At 39.5% G+C, this 17,523-nt stretch overlaps 2 protein-coding genes across 6 annotated transcripts in view; one reads left to right on the plus strand and one right to left on the minus strand.

Annotated features, from left to right (window-relative positions):
- The window catches only part of LOC128248715 (uncharacterized), a 29,006-nt gene extending 15,971 nt beyond the window's left edge, over window positions 1-13,035 (plus strand). For 2 of the 3 annotated variants that reach the window (XM_052970559.2, XM_089357341.1), the window contains exon 2: window positions 11,273-13,035. In XM_052970559.2, the coding sequence (XP_052826519.1) occupies window positions 11,273-11,386 (114 nt within the window). In that variant the 3' untranslated portion in view covers window positions 11,387-13,035. The remainder of the gene's footprint in view (window positions 1-11,272) is intronic. The other variant, XM_052970560.2, reaches the window with a different exon arrangement.
- The window catches only part of LOC106875589 (uncharacterized), a 305,124-nt gene continuing 298,695 nt past the window's right edge, over window positions 11,095-17,523 (minus strand). For 2 of the 3 annotated variants that reach the window (XM_089357338.1, XM_089357339.1), the window contains one exon: window positions 11,095-13,781. In XM_089357338.1, the coding sequence (XP_089213464.1) occupies window positions 13,468-13,781 (314 nt within the window). In that variant the 3' untranslated portion in view covers window positions 11,095-13,467. The remainder of the gene's footprint in view (window positions 13,782-17,523) is intronic. The other variant, XM_089357340.1, reaches the window with a different exon arrangement.

Below are 17,523 nucleotides of genomic sequence, written 5' to 3' on the forward strand. Positions count from 1 at the left end.
AACCTATTTACCTAAGTTTTAACATCATCTCCTTTGAGTCACCTTGCGCAGCAATATACCAGTCCTAGAATTCCTGCCACTTTTGGGATCCGGCCTGGAAGTCGTTTTCTGTGAGTTGAGGACCTTCTGTGATTTGCTCTTGATCTTGACAACAGTGTTAAAATGGTGACCTTTGAGCTACATTTTCATCTTGGAGAAATAATGGAAGTCTGCAGGTGTTAAATCTGGTGAATAGGGCAGGTGTGGAAGCAGTACGATGTTGTTTTGGGTGAGAAACTCACGAGTGAGGAGTGCTCAGTGACAGATTGTGGTCATGAAGAATCCAATTCTTCAAGGACATTAGGATTGCCTGCACAGACTCTTATGACAGACCAACAACATCAGCAATGTCATTGATTGTCCTCTGATGATCCTCATGCACCAGCTGATGAATTTTCTCCATATTTCCAGGGGTGATGTGTGTGGTAGGACTTCCAGATCAGTCATTGTGTTCCAGGGACGTTCTTCCATTTTTGAAGCACTCATGCCACTCAAAACACTGCATATGACCCATTGTCTCATCGCTGTAAGCTTGCTGAAGCATGCTCAATGTCTCTGTAGCAGACTTCCCAAGTTTAATGCAAAATTTCATGTTGACTCTTTGCTGCAACTTCCTGTCTATGACAAAAATTGCAGACTACAGTATATATGTTATCACAAAAACACAAATTTCACAACTTGTGAAGTAAACACAATGATGTCACTAGGCACACTGTCTCATGAAGGTCACTGCTAGCTCGCACTGCACACGCAACTATGCACTGTCATCTGTTGGGAACTTTTTGATACCATATACACACATATATATATATATATATATATATATATATATATATAAATATGCATGCAAATACCCCACATATATGTGTATGTGTGTATATATACAAGTATATATGTGTGTGTGTGCATTTGTACATATATATACAAGATACATAAGACAGTATAGATTTGTGTGTGTGCATGCAGGTGTGTGGGTATGTGCTTATATGTCTATGTATGCATATGCGTGTATGTATGAATGTTTAAGATTGAGTAGGTGTATGCCTGTGCATATCTCAGTGTGTGTGTATGTGTGTATAGATGTATATGCACACACACACACACACACACACACACACACTTATATATATATGTAAAAACCACTTATTAAGCTTTGGACCTTTTGGAGGCAATGTGGCTGATGTTAGAGTTGTGTATGTAATGTTAAGAAGAAATATAATTCCATTTTTGTATATGATTTGCAACATTCTTTATGTGAATACATGCATTAAAATAAATTTTTTGTCTAGGGAAAGTCATTATGCCAATATTACTAACACGTACACTGGTTCAGTTCTACTCGTTTATTATTAGTCAATTGGTTAAATATCTAACTAACTAATTGATTGTTTAATTTGGTTAAACAGTAAGTCATTTGTTTTGATTTTGTTTGTCAAAACTCTTTCATTGCTACTTGCAACTTTTTCAATGACTATCATCTTAGTCCATTGTGGGGGCTGCATTTGTCTGCTTGAGACCTTGTTGTGTGTGTGTGTGCGTGTGTATGTTCTTGTATATGTATGTATGTATGTATTCTTTGTATTCATGTGTCTGTGTGCATGTGTATGTATGTGTAGAAGGTAGGTATCCCTACCTTCTATGCGTATTTCCTATTTAGTATGAGTAATACTTCATTTATGAGGATGCTCTTTTGTATTTGTATAAGTGATAGGTCCTTTGCATGTTTGGATATAATGCAGATATCAATTCAGCCCAGTGTGCTACCATGTTATGTGGTATGATGTCAGCGACTGGGGAGCTGACCGGAACGGCGAGTTGACCGGAAGAGAAAGAAGGGCAGAGGGAGCCTCGATCGGGATTTCGTGCCCTTTTCGAACGGGGTTGTTGTGAGGAGAGGATGTGCCAAGCGATCGTCTAGGTTTGAGAGAAGCAGCTGCTATTTCTAGTGTTCTTCGGGTCGGGCGAGCTGCGAGGATCGGATACCGCAGGACAGACTCGTAGTCGAGGAAGGAAAACTGAGGTAAGGCAATTACATCTACTCTTACGCATACACCACAAGCTATTTCGGCCCCACGTGTAGAAATTCGCCATGATGGCAGCCAAGATTAGAATCACCAGCGACGTGATCAGGCCTTTTAATGGCGAGGGAGATGTAATAGCCTGGATGCAAAAGATCAGGCTTGCGGCAAAACTGCAAAGGATAAGCAATGTGGCGAGTCTCATGGCGCTATACTTGGAAGGAAGCGCCCTGACCCTGTATTTAGAAATGGACGAGGATGAGAGGTTAAGTGCGGAGAAGATCGAGCAGAGATTGAGAAGCATATACGGAGAGCGATTACGCTGCCTTTGTTAAACTGGGAACTGTTAGATGGGGGGGGGGGAGAACAGGTGGATGAATACGCGGCGGAAATGCGTAGGCTGGCCACACTGGCTGGATTTATGGGAGAAGGCCTGGACAGAGCGGCGCGGCTGGCGTTTGTGAGTGGGTTCCCTGACGACATAGGGATTCGATTGCAGCAGTTGCCTGGCGGGAGAAAGATGGTGCTCAGCGAGCTTGTAGCACAAGCTCGCGTGATGATGCAGCACATCAGACGGAAGCCGATAGCGATGGCGGCCGGAGGAAGCCTACCGAGCAACGACAGCAGCCGTTCTCGGGCCAGTGTTTCAAATGTCAGGGGTCGCACATGGCAAGGGAATGCGCCGAATTGGGGCCCGTCTGCTATCGATGCAGGAAGACTGGGCACATCGCTCGTGATTGTGACCAGGGAAACGACCGTGGGGAAGTTGCTGCCTCTCCGCGACCGAGTAGAGGCACTTGTGGAGACACTGCCCGTAGTCGAGGTCGAGGCCGAGGGGAAGAAGTTCAAGGCCCTTGTGGACACGAGTTGCACGACTACCCTCGTGACACCAAGGGTAGCGAAGAAATGGGATGGGGCAAGTAGCGTCCGGGCAGTCGACGGTAGAGAGATCCGTTGCAAGGGCAGCTCCAGTCTGGAGATAGCGTTACCAGGCGCTAAGGCTACAGGTGATCGTGATCGAATATGTGATAGACGGGGTTGATGTCGTGTTGGGGATGGATGCCATCAACCGTCTTGGTGGTGTTAGGATTGTAGGAGATGAGGTCACGTTCGGAAGCGTGGGGGCATTGTGTGCCGTGAGTCGGGACTGCCGGGGAGAGCAGAGCCCCATCAGGGACAGCGCCGCTTACACCATCGAGGACAAAGATTTTCAGGCGGCGTTCGATGGTCGGAGGTGGACGATAGAGTGGCAATGGAAAGATGAGCCCCCACTACTAAAGAACAGGGTGAGCTGCTACCAGCATACTTTGAAAGGTCACGCCGGGGTCGAGTTCGACAAGGAGGTAGAGAGATGAATCAATGAAGGAGTCTTTGTCCCGTGGAAAGAGGAGGTGGTGAGTGGAGTGCTACCTCTGATGGCAGTGGTGCTGCCGACGAAAGGAAAAGTCAGACAGGTGCTGGACTTTAGGGAGCTGAATGAACATATATCATGCCACACAGGAGGCGAGGCAATGGACGTTTGCGGTGAGACGTTACGTGTGTGGAGACAGTCGACCAAGGCAGCGACGATCGTCGACTTGAAGTCGGCATATTTGCAGCTCCGTGTGAGTGACAAGCTGTGGCGATACCAGCTGGTGCGGTACAAGGGCCAGACATACTGTTTAACCAGGCTGGGTTTCGGGCTAAATTCCGCTCCGAATATCATGGCAATGGTGCTCAGGTCCATCCTAGGGAAAGAGGAGAAGATAAGGATATAGTCAACCAAGTTTGTTTAACTTTATTGATATCTGGATTTTTTTAATCTCTCTTGCTTCTCATTATATATATATATATATATATATATATATATATATATAGATATATATATACAAATATAGGTCTTCCATATTTACTATTTCAATTTATCTCACAACTCTATATTCTCAACATATCATACATACATCATTGCAACGTGCTCATGAGCATGCCGAATGTGCATGCACACATTTATTCCTATGCACACATATGGTCAACAGTATATAATATGTATCCAATAGTAAAATGTATCCCTAGAAATGAAATGAAAGTAAAAATGTAGCGAAGACTTAGCAAAAACATAAATATTGAGTGACAAATTAAATTTAAATCTTATGAAATATGAAATTATTTTTGGCTGTGGTAATTTTATATTAGAACATTATTTTTATTTATTTTTTAATTATTCAATGACATTTTAATATTTTCTTATTAAATTACACTTGCATTGTTTATTTGTTTGCAGCGTTATGTATCTGAATATTTAACTATAAGCATAAATACTAACAAACCAAACCAAACAAGAACTGACATTCTCTTGAATTCATTATTTGTGAAATCACATGCACACATCACACACACACACACGTGCGCATTCTCTCTCTCTCTCTCTCTCCGATAAACTCTACAGAATTCTTTCTTCTATGATAATAATAGTGAAATTCTGTCTGTCCGTCTGGGACCACTGTATCTCAGTCTATATTTTCTCTACATAGGCATATTATATCTTTTTGGAATCAGGATGATCCTGGGATTGAAAATCTCCCCTTCATTTAGTTCTTGAACATCCAGTATTGGGATCTGATTGAAAAGCATTTGGGTTGCTATTTCTAGCAGGTAAAGCTTGGCTGGTTCATGTCATCTTGGTTGGTGTTTGTCAGATGACATCAGAGATCAATGATATTTGCTTCATTTAATTTTATGTCAAGATAAGAACTTTGAGATTAATTGGCCAACTGTTGGAATTCAACTTGGGACTGGAACAATAGAATGATTACATTACAGAATTGATTTTCATCCATCATTAACCTCTGATCAAATAACACTGGGAAATATAGTCATTACAGATGTATTGTAGTCATGCTATTTAGCTCTCTATAGTTTTGGGCCACAGGCGCAATTAGCCCTCTGCAAGAGCTAGCTTAAAAATCTGCATGGAGTGCAGTTTTTAAGCTAGTTATTATTAAAAACAACTTTAAACCTTTTTTGACATGCCTTTTCATTTTCCACATCTAGCTTCCACGCACATCCCTTTTTGAAATAATTTCAATTTTGCTTGACACTCTGTATCCATTTTTAAGTACCCCTTCCTACCACTCCCATTCCATTCTTTGATTCTGGCCTGTATTTGTCGAAGTTGTTCATGGGCTACTCTGGGTTATTTCTCTTAGTTCATTTTTGTTTGTGTACATGTATACTTAAATGTACATGTGTATTTGTGTACATGTATATGTATATGTGTAAATGTATACTTATGTATATGTGTACATGTATACTTAAATGTATATGTATATGTGTAAATGTATACTTAAATGCCAGTTAATCAAAATATCACAAACTGAATAAGAGGTAATACTATTTCTTGAAAAGACTCATATATGAGTGACTGAATTTTGATAAATTTATGATTCTCTTTACTGGAGAAACAATTAAAACTGGTAAAAATATTATGTAAAATATGTTTTCTATACAAAAATGTGATTCATTTTTTAATACATGTCTAAGGATTTCTTTTTATTGACCCCCCCCCCCCCTCTCCGAGTTAGAGGCTAACAAACCAGCCATCTAAGAGATATTAAATATCCAATATACTACTGGATATGTATGTGAGCATTTATAACCAAGTGCTTACAATTGCATGGCAATATCGCAATTGAATACCAGGTATGGGTGGGGGTAACTTAGAAATTTACTCAGGATTTATAAGGCAAATAAGAAAATGGAGAGGATAAACAATCGACAAACATCAGCCAGTAAATTATATCTATTTATTAATTGATTACAAACATATGAGTAAGTGATTCAAGTAAACGTATGAAATAAGCTGATAAATACGTAAGCAGATATATCTATATATTGAAATAAATGAATAATAGATGAGTCTACAAATACTAAACTCTTAAAGCCGTTTCTACCATGAAGCAGCCAAATCTTCCAAGTTATCCTCATTACGTCAGTGATGTACAGGGATGAACAAACATTGGACAGGGATTGGACAATGGTTGAGCCCCAAGGCTTCTTCAGAGAGTCCAAATGTTAGGAAACTAACATGTGGGAAACACGATGTAAACTGCAGCCTGCGGAAATTTCTCCTGAGAGTGAATTTATTTACCTCAAGATGGAATACCATGGATTATAATAGCACCTTAAAATGAAGTTTTTACCATTCCTTACTATTTCTATTACATTATTTTTATTTTATTTTATCTTACCCTACTCTATTATTTTAACTTACTTTCCCACATGTTAGTTTCCTAAAATTTGGACTCTCTGAAGAAGCTTTGAGATTGTCCAATCTCTGTCCAATGTTTGTTCATCCCTGTATATCACTGACATGATGAGGATAAGTTGGAAGATTTGGTTGCCTCATGGTAGAAATGGCTGTAAGAGTTTAGTATTTGTACACTCATCTATTCATTTATTTCTCTATATATATCTGTTTACATATTAATCGGCTTATTTTATTTGTTTACTTGAATCACCTATACATATATTTGTAATCAATTAATAAATTGATATAATTGAATGTTTACTAGCTGATGTTTGTCGACTGTTTATCCTCTCCATTTTCTTATTTGCCTTATATATATCATCATCATCGTTTAATGTCCGCCTTCCGTGCTAGCATGGGTTGGACGATTTGACTGAGGACTGGTGAACCAGATGGCTACACCAGGCTCCAATCTGATTTTGAAGAGTTTCTACTGCTGGATGCCCTTCTTAACGCCAACCACTCCGAGAGTGTAATGGGTACTTTTACATGCCACCGGCACGAAGGCCAATCAGGCGGTACTGGCAACAGCCACGCTCAAAATGGTGTATTTTATGTGCCACCCGCACAAGACCCAGTCCAGGGGCACTGGTCAACGACCTCGCTCGAATGTCTTTTCATGTGCCACCAGCACAAGTGCCAGTAATGTGACGCTCAAATGGTGCTATTTACGTGCCACTGGCACGGAAGCCAGACTGCTGCTCTGGCAATGATCATGCTTGGACGGTGCTCTTAGCGTTCCACTGGTACAGGTGCCTCATGATTTCGCTTTCACGATTTCACTTTCACTTGCCCCAACAGGTCTTCACAAGCCGAGTTTAGTGTCCAATGAAGGAGAGGTTGGCATGGGTGCCAGTCGTCGAATTTGGTTCAATTTCGATTTCACTTGCCTCAACAGGTCTTCGCAAGCGGAGTTTAGTGTCCAATGAAGGAAAGGTATACATAGGTGGGCTGGCTACACCCCTGATAGAGGCCTCGGATTATGGTCTCACTTGACTTGCCGGGTCGTCTCACGCACAGCATATTTCCAAAGATCTCGGTCACAAGTCATTGCCTTGGTGAGGCCTAATGTTTGAAGGTCGTGCTTCACCACCTCATCCCAGGTCTTCCTGGGTCTACCTCTTCCACGGGTTCTCTCAACTGCAAGGGTGTGGCACTTTTTCACACAGCTATCCTCATCCATTCTCGCCACATGATCATACCAGCGCAATCGTCTCTCTTGCACACCACAACTGATGCTTCTTAGGTTCAACTTTTCTCTCAAGGTACTTACACTCTGTCGAGTATGCACATTGACATTACACATCCATCGGAGCATACTGGCTTCATTCCTTGCGAGCTTATGCATGTCCTCAGCAGTCACGGCCCATGTTTCACTGCCATGTAGCATGGCTGTTTGTACACATGCGTCATACAGTCTGCCTTTTACTCTGAGTGAGAGGCCCTTTGTCACCAGCAGAGGTAAGAGCTCTCTGAACTTTGCTCAGGCTATTCTTATTCTAGCAGCTACACTTTCAGCGCACCCACCCCCACTACTAACTTGGTCACCTAGATAGAGGAAGCTATCAACTACATCTAGTTTTTCTCCCTGGAATATGACAGAAGTTGTTTCCTGCACATTTTCAGTGTTTATTGCTCCTGAACATCTGCTACATACAAAAACTAACTTCCTAGTTAGCCTTCCTTTGATATTGCTGCACTTCTTATGTGTCCATAACTTGCACTGGGTACATCTTATAGAGTTTCTACCTACGCCTTTTCTACAGATCGAGCAGAGCTATCTACCTGAAGGGGTTTGTGTTTTGTCTACCTTCCTACTTATTAGGACTTTGGTTTTAGTTAGGTTGACTCTAAGGCCCTTAGATTCTAGTCCTTGCTTCCACACCTGAAACTTCTCTAGTTCTGATAGTGACTCAGCAATTAGCTCCAGGTCATCAGCATAGAGGAGCTCCCAGGGGCATCCTGTCTTGAATTCCTGTGTTATTGCCTGGAGGACTATGATAAATAGGAGGGGGCTGAGGACTGAACCTTGGTGGACCCCTACCTCTACCTGGAATTCTTCACTGTACTCATTGCCAACCCTCACCTTACTGACAGCGTCTCTGTACATGGCTCACACAGCTCTCACTAACCATTCTTCTATCCCTAGTTTCCTCATTGACCACCAGATAAGGGACTGGGGGACCCTGTCGAAGGCTTTCTTCATGTCAACGAAAGCTAGGTATAGAGGTTTATCTTTGGCTAGGTATTTCTCCTGCAGCTGTCTTACCAGAAATATAGCATCAGTGGTGCTTTTCCCTGACACAAACCCAAACTGTATCTCATATATATAAATGTATGTATGTATGTATGTATACATATCTTTTATCTTTTACATGTTTCAGTTATCAGACTGTGGACATGCTGGGGCACTGACTTGGAGAACATTTTAGTTGAACGAATCAACCTCAGTACTTATCATTTTAAGCCTGGTACTTACTGTATTGCTGAATCGCTCACACTCATGTAGATATATATCATCATCATCATCATCGTCGTTTAACGTCCGCTTTCCATGCTAGCATGGGTTGGACGATTTGACTGAGGACTGGTGAAACCAGATGGCTACACCAGGCTCCAATCTGATTTGGCAGAGTTTCTACAGCTGGATCCCCTTCTTAATGCCAACCACTCAGAGAGTGTAGAGGGTGCTGTTACGTGCCACCGGCACGAAGGCCAGTCAGGCGGTACTGGCAACGGCCATGCTCAAAATGGTGTATTTTATGTGTCACCCGCACAAGAGCCAGTCCGGGGGCACAGGCAACGATCTCGCTCGAAAGTCCTTACACATGCCGCGGGAACAAGTGCCAGAAAGGCGACGCTGGGCACAGGTGCCATCACAATTTCGCTTTCCCCAATAAGTCTTCGCAAGCTGAGTTTCATTCCAATGAAGGAGACGATGTTGGCATGGGTGCCAGTCATCGAATTTAACTCGATTTCGATTTCACTTGCCTCAACAGGTCTTCGCAAGTGGAGTTTAGTGTCCAATGAAGGGAGGTACGCCTAAGTGGACTGGCTGAGACCTTAGATTTAGGTTTCACTTAGCTTGCTGGGTCTTCTCACGCACAGCATTTGGCAGAGTTTCTACAGCTGGATGCCCTTCCTAAACGCCAACCACTCAGAGAGTGTAGTGGGTGCTTTTACGTGCCATCGGCACGAAGGCCAGTAGGCAGTACTGGCAATGGCCACGCTCAAAATGGTGTATTTTATGTGCCACCCACCCAAGAGCCAGTCTAGGGGCACTGGCAACGATCTTGCTCGAAAGTCCTTACACATGCTGCGGGCACAAGTGCCAGAAAGGCGACGCTGGGCACAGGTGCCATCACGATTTCGATTTCGCTTGCCCCAATAAGTCTTCGCAAGCTGAGTTTCGTGTCCCAATGAAGGAGTGCCAGTCGTCAAATTTAACTCGATTTCGATTTCACTTGCCTCAACAGGTCTTCACAAGTGAAGTTTAGTGTCCAATGAAGGAAGGTACGCATAAGTGGACTGGCTGAGGCCATAGATTTAGGTCTCACTTGGCTTGCCGGGTCTTCTCACGCACAGCATATTTCCAAAGGTCTCGGTGAGGCCCAATGTTCGAAGGTCGTGCCTCACCACCTCATCCCAGGTCTTCCTGGGCCTACCTCTTCCACAAGTTCCCTCAACTGCTAGGGTGTGGCACTTTTTCACGCAGCTATCCTCATCCATTCTTGCTACATGACCATACCAGCGCAGTCGTCTCTCTTGCACACTACAACTGATGCTTATATATATATATATATATATATACTATATATAAAACAGAGATGTGTGTGTAATCGCTTTTCACGTGAAATCGACTTCACCAAATGCTTCCATACTTGTGATGCATGAATAATTTGACCTTGGATAAATCTTAGGCTCTTCATTTGATTTTTTAAATTAAAAATAAATAATATTGCTTTATATTTAAGATTCACTTCTTTAAAAAGGTTCCTCAATGTCAACTTCCGGTATTGACGTAACAACGCCAAAAAAAGCTTCACTCTCTATTTTGTGGGTGAGTGTGTATGAGAGAGTAAATACTACATACACACCGCTCTCTCACTCTGTCTCTTACAAACACACACATACATAAATGTATACAAACATATTTACAAAGACACACGTGTGTATGTGCGCACGTGCGTGTTTGTAAGACACAGAGTGTGAGTGAGTCAAGGGCTGTGTTGTCATATGCATACATCCAAAGATGTATGTATATTTATGCATGTACGTATACATGACAACAAACCTCTCTCTCTCACTCACACTCTGTCTCTTACAAACACACACATACATAAATGTATACAAACATATTTACAAAGACACACGTGTGTATGTGCGCGCGTGGGGGGTTCCACAATCGCCATTTATTTCAATTACTCTTGTGAGGATATTCACGTAAATAATTTTTTTCATTTAATCCCCATTTTAATTTTCGTAAAAGTTTCCAAGTATCAATGAGGCATTTTGGCACATCTTCAATTTTCCCCATTCATGAGAGGCGCCCAGCCATCATTCATCTGAGAGTCCATCTACAGAATGTCCTCTCAAATTTCTATACAGCATATTTTGCTTTTTTTCTTCAAGTATATAAGCAACAATTTCATTCCCAAGCAACGCTGGGTGCCTCTGCTAGTATATATATATATATATCAGGCTGAGTAAAAAGTAAGCAACATTTTGAAACAAGAAATTCATCACAATATATTTCAACAAAGTGGAAATTTTATTCATCAAAATAAGTACCATTAAAATCAACACATTTTTGCCAACAAGTTACAAGTTAGATTATTCCGGTAACATAAAAATCTGGAGTTTTGGAGCTGATGAACTCTTTGAACACACTTTCAGCATTGGTTTGATTTTTGAACTTCTTCTCTTGCAGGAAACCATCAAGATACTTGAAAAAGTGGTAATCAGTAGGAGAAAGGTCTTGGGAATAAGCTGGATGGAGAAGAACTTCGTAGCCAAGTTCCTTCAACTTCTGGAGTGTCAGTAGTGGAATGTGTGGTTGAGCATTGTCTATTAACCAATCTGAGATGGAGGAGTAGGAGTTTTTCACTCATTTTGGCAATTTCATTGCAATGTTTCTGCAGTAATGGTTTTATTGGGTTTTGAGAAGTTATAGTGGATGAGTCTAGCAGTACACCACCAAACAGTCACCATAACCTTTTTGAAGTGTTTGGGTTTAGGGAAGGTTTTCAGTGCTTCATTTTGGTCTAACCACTGTGAAGAATGTTTTTTATTATTGTACAGAATCCACTTTTCATTGCAAGTTACAATATGTTTGAGAAATGGATTGGTCTGCTTACAGAAAAGAAGCAATGAGCAAATTTCATATCTTTCTGATTTTCATTCAAATCATGTGCTACCTATTTGTCAAGCTTTTTTGATTTTCTGATCGCATGCAAATGGTTGCAGACAGTTTTCTGGCTAACTTGAAGTTCTTTTGCCAGTTCTCAAGTGGTTTTACATGGATCTTTCTCAATTACGGTCTTTAACTGACTGTCATCGATGACAGATGGGTGTCCACTACGCTCACGATCTTCAAGGCTCAGGTCACCACTGTGAAATTGTTTAAACCATTTTTGAGCTGATCACTCACTGGTCATTTCCTCACCAAACGTTTTGTTGATATCACAAGCAGTTTCAGCTGCTTTACATCCTTTTTTGAAGTTGAATAGCAAAATTGCTCCAATATTGTGCTTTGACAGTACCTTTTCAGATGATTGTAATAACTGTAAAAAAACATCAATGTTAATTTATTGACGCACTTAGGCAAGTTAATGTCTGTATTATCAGACAATTGCAAAAAAATGTTTAAAAACAATTCAAAACTCTGCAAAAGTCCGGTACAAATTCTTCATGGCTCAAAACGTTGCTTACTTTTTACTCAGTCTCATATATATGTATATATATGATGGACTTCTTTAGTTTCCATCTCCCAAATCCACTCATAAACATTTTCCCAAGGTGCCATGCAGTGGGAACCTGGAACCATGTGGTTGGGAAGCAAGCTTCTTACCACACAGCCACACCTGCACCTATCTATACACACACACACATGAAGGGCATCCAGCCATAGAAGCCAAACACCAAATAACTTGAGCAACAATTTATGGAAGCAGTGGCTCCAAATAACAATAAATAATTACTCAGATGGTGACATCCAACCAATGCCAGCATGGAAAGCAGGCACAAAATGCTGCTGACACATGCATGCATGCATGCGCGCATGTGCACACACACACACACACGCAATTTATTAAAATATAATGAATTAATTTTTATTAACAAAGTTCATAAATTTATGGTGTTTAACATGTAATTAATTTTAACACTTTATTAATTTCTCATTTTAGAGCATAGTATTAACTGGTTTTACCAACTGGAGAACTAGAAGTTAGCATTCACTTATGTTTCTTTTCATCTCATTAAGTTCATGGAACAGGATAACCACAGTTAGGCTCTCTAGCCCTACATATAATACATGAAGATAAGACTTGTTCATAGTAGTTAAATTAACTTATAGATCATATTTATAACTCAGATCTCTCTGGTTTTTTGATAATTAAATTGTTTAATTACAATTAATTATAAAAATATCAAAATGGGATTTGATCCATTTGAAATAAAGTTGAAAATAAATGTATTGTCTTTCGAGAGTTTATTAAAACAAAAAATTGTGTTGACTTTTCATTTATCAATAACCAACTGCTAGATAATTAATACACATGAGACCTTTAAATATAGGACCATGGTCAAGAATTAATTTTAATATTATTATTGTTGTTTTAGCCCGAGGCAAACCCTGATTGAGCAGGCCTATGAGCAAAGACATTCTACTCATGACTATCCCTTTTTAGGGGTATGTAGGACTACATTATTTAATGGTATGATGTGATTTCAGAGAAATTTTGTTGAGGGATTGCATACAGGGTGTGTGTATGTGTGTGTGTGTGTGTTTTAGTGTGGGTCAATATGTGTAAATTTTAAAATTCTTTATATTTATATAGGAGAAAATTGTACATATGAAAATATTAAAAAAATCTCTTGTGAGAAAATATCCCCAGTTTTTAATCAAATTTCAAGGTTTTCATTTTTGAGGAGGTATTTGTTATATATAAAACTTTCAGTATTAGTGTACATCCTTCTTCTGCAGAGAATCCAACACAAACATCCTAACACAATGCAGATCAGAATCAGCAATGCCATGGTAATGTAAATCCAGTATGGTATTGTAGTTTCAGTAACTATTTTTTCTTTACAATGTAACATCATACTTTTGTTTGAATATGGCTTCATAGTAGGTATTTCCTTTGTCCATGTACTCATGGAAGTTATTGTTGATAACTGCTCTGTTTGTGTAGTTGAAGGTGTTTCATCTTGGACTACTGAAAAATTTGAATGAACAATATAAGAGTGTGAAGCAATTGACTTGACAGTATTTTGAAAGTGTTAAAGCTTGTACAAATTTATAGTTAATATATTTTATGAGTAAGTAAATTGGGAAGTTTAATAAAGTTGATGACTTGTAGCAGAGTTTAGAATTAAAACCACAGTAGCTCAGTAACAAGATAGGCCACAGAATATCAGGGTAGGCTGAAAAGTTCATAGGCTGACTATGAAGGAGTGGTGCTACAGCTGTGAAATCTTGTATGTATTATTTTCAACTCTTCTTATTAATAACTGCATTGTGTCTTTCCAGGTAATCTGATATCTGACTGTTCAAAAAAAGACTTCAAAAGTAACTAGTAGCAAATTCTCTTGAAAATGGTCAAAATTTGGCATCATGATGTTATCAAGTACTTGCAGAAAATTTTTTTAGCTCCCAAGGATATTCATGCTGACATGGTTTCTACATTTGGGGGATGACATTTTATCAACATTATAAAAATAGGCAACTGAATTTAGGAGGTGGATGGAGAGTCTTGAAGATGACCCAAGGTCTGGATGCCCTGCAGCTGCCTCCATCAAGGAAAGCATTGATTGTGTTCACTACATGGAATTAGATGGCAGACAATTGACTATAAATGAAGTAGCTAATGCTATTAGCATGTCTCGTAAGAGAGTTGAGAATATTCTGCACTTGGCATGATAAAGGTTTCTGCTTGGTGGGTACCATGTCTTTTGACACCTGATCGAAAATGTGCACCAGGCTGATCACACCATAGGAAAATCTGACATTGTTTGAGGCACATCCAGCTGGACTTGAACATTTCCTAACCCAGGATGAGTGTTGGGTTCATTACTTTGAGCCAGAGACCAGGAGACAATCCATGCAGTGGAAACACCCCTCCTCACCTGCTCCAAAGAAGGCCAAGGTCGTCTGATCTGCAAGGAAAGTGATGGCCTCAAGTTTTTGGAATGCAAAAGGCATTGTGTATATTGACTATCTTCAGAAGGGCCATATCATCAATGGAGAGTACTATGCCAACTTTATGAAGCAATTATGAAAGGCTATCAAGACCAAATGCAGAGGAAAACTGATGAAAAGAGTCTTGTTTCATCAGGACAATACTCCGGTACACAAGCCATTGGTTTCAGTGGCTGCTGTGCATGACTGTGGCTTTGAACTGCTTGATCACCACCCTTATTCTCCTGATTTTGCCTCATCTGACTATCATCTGCTCTCCAATATGAAAAAACACAAGTTTTCTCACCAATGGGATCTAAGCACTGCAGGAGTGATGGAAGAAGTATGAGGACTGCAAGGGGGACTATGTTGAAAAATAAACCAAATTTGGTCTCATTCCATGAGAGTATCTTAGTCAAACTGTGAACTTTTCAGCCAACCAATATATTTTGGCTGCAATTATTTGATTATACAATTTCAAACAGAAATTTCCATGATTTCCCACCAAAACATGGCTATAATTGAAGAAGGACAGTCAGTGCATAGTATTCAAGGGTTCCTGAGAGGACAGTGTTTTGGTTGCTGCTTGATTCTGGGTTAAAAGGAATCATTTGTCCATTATGAGCATATAACTTTCCTACCTCTTGTCTCACAAATATGTAGGTAGCCAATTCTTAGCCTAACACAACATATATTCTAGATTATCTACTGGTTAGGGTTAGGGTTAGGTTTCAGGTAATACAACCTCTGGCAAATAACTGTTGTCTATATTGTAATGTTATATATAAATAAATAGTTTCATCAAAAATCTAAAATTGATTTGGCTGTACTTGGGAAGCAGCATGCAGCCAAATTCAACCCTACCAATCATTTAGCATCCAGCTAATTAAACCTTCCACACTATGTTTGGAGAGAAAATATGGTTGGAAAGAAAACATAGAAAGGGATGGGGTTTTCCAGTTGGAGATGCAACAAAATAGTTTTAAATGTATTCATTTGGTTCATGTTATAGTGGTTGTTATAGACTTGACAAATTTAGCAAAGGTTGTAGTAGTATTGACTGAAGATTCAAAGCAACAAGACAGCTCTGTACATTAATGGATTTAGAATGTTGGCGAAGGAGGGTGTAGTTTCCAGAATATATGTGTGCTGCAAGAATGCATATATTGTTATTTATGTAAACTCCTTCCCATAACAGTAACAACAATGACAACACAAAAATTTGATGGTGTCTCAAGAGGTAACAAAAATATTAAACAAGTTAGATACTCTGAGTTAGGTATTCTAAGATATCAATTTTACACTAATTTGATTCTCTGTGTATATAGTGGATGGTTTGTGCATTCAAATCTGAAGCTAGTAATTTATTTGTAATTTTGAGTCAGTTACTTTAGATGTGAAGAATAATATTAAATTCTTCAAGAAAAGTTTACCTGTGAAAGATTAGCATCATATCCAAGTGGACACTTTTCTCTCATAAATATTCAACTAAGAGTCAATGCTAATTTGATGATACACTTTGTGTATGGCTGCTGTGATGTATATATGCATTTGCATGTGTGAATACAGTTGTGTGTATGTATGTGTAAAAGCAGTGACATGTATTTAGTATTATGTGTATCTTTATAAATACATGATTATGTATTTATAGATACTGTGATAAGTTTGTGTACACAAATTTTTATGTATAAATAGATTCAGTGATATGCATAAATGTATAGCTGTCTTGTGTGCAAACAACTACATCTTGGTTGCAGTAGTATGTGTCCAAATTATGTCCTTTTCATCACAGCTTCTTAAAATCCATCCTTCCTTTTTAGGACAGTAAGATGATATATGTATATATATATGCATAGGTAGTTGTGTGTATCTGTCAATGTGGATATGTGCATGCTACTGTGTGTGCATGCATTGCATGCCCCAAGTTGACATCACTTCTCTGGCAGAGTCTCCAACAGAAGCAGAGGTCCAGAAAGCAATTAAGCTTCTCACAAAAGGCAAGGTATCAGGTTCTGTCTCCATCCCAGCTGAAATATACAAGGCAGGGGACCAGTCTTGGCACAGAAGCTCACCAATCTCTTTCAGACCATGTGGCAATAGGAAGTCATTCCTCAGGAGTTCAAAGATGTTTCTACCATTCATCTCTACAGAAAAAAGGGAAACAGGCAATCTTGTGATAGCTTCTGAGGAATTTCACTCCTTGTCATTATTAGCAAAATACTCACAAGAATCCTGTGTGCATGTGTGTGTGTGTTTGAGATGAAAAATATATCTCCTTTGTGGGTGTTAGTTATCAAATTATCCTAAAAACTGTTGTATAGTACACTATTAGCTAACTTATGTTGGTAGCACTGCTTATGTTGGTAGCCATTATGATTTATTTATGTTCGAGTTTGTATATGCTATAAACGGCTATCAGCATCTATCTGTGGACAAAACATGAGGAAGTGGTTTCTGTTGAAAGTTTAACAAACCATGATGCTAGTTACATTGATACCTTTCTTTACATAAGCACAAATAAAGCTATGCTGTAACCACTTTGTTTACTTTTCATATTGTGTGTTTATTAAAAGCACACAAGTTGTGTACTATTAATCATAAATATATAAATATGTACAATTAAATTATAAATCATATGAAATTTGTGCTTTTCTGCTGTTTTGTATTCTAAATACATATATGTTAGTGTGTATATGTATGTCTTGAGCATGTATATGTGTTTATTGGTGTAGCGTGTGTATGTGGTTAAGAAGTTGGCTTTGCAACTATGTTGTTTCAGA

The sequence above is a fragment of the Octopus bimaculoides genome, chromosome 9 (genome assembly GCF_046866305.1).
Source record: "Octopus bimaculoides isolate indiv1 chromosome 9, ASM4686630v1, whole genome shotgun sequence".
Taxonomy (NCBI): domain Eukaryota; kingdom Metazoa; phylum Mollusca; class Cephalopoda; order Octopoda; family Octopodidae; genus Octopus; species Octopus bimaculoides.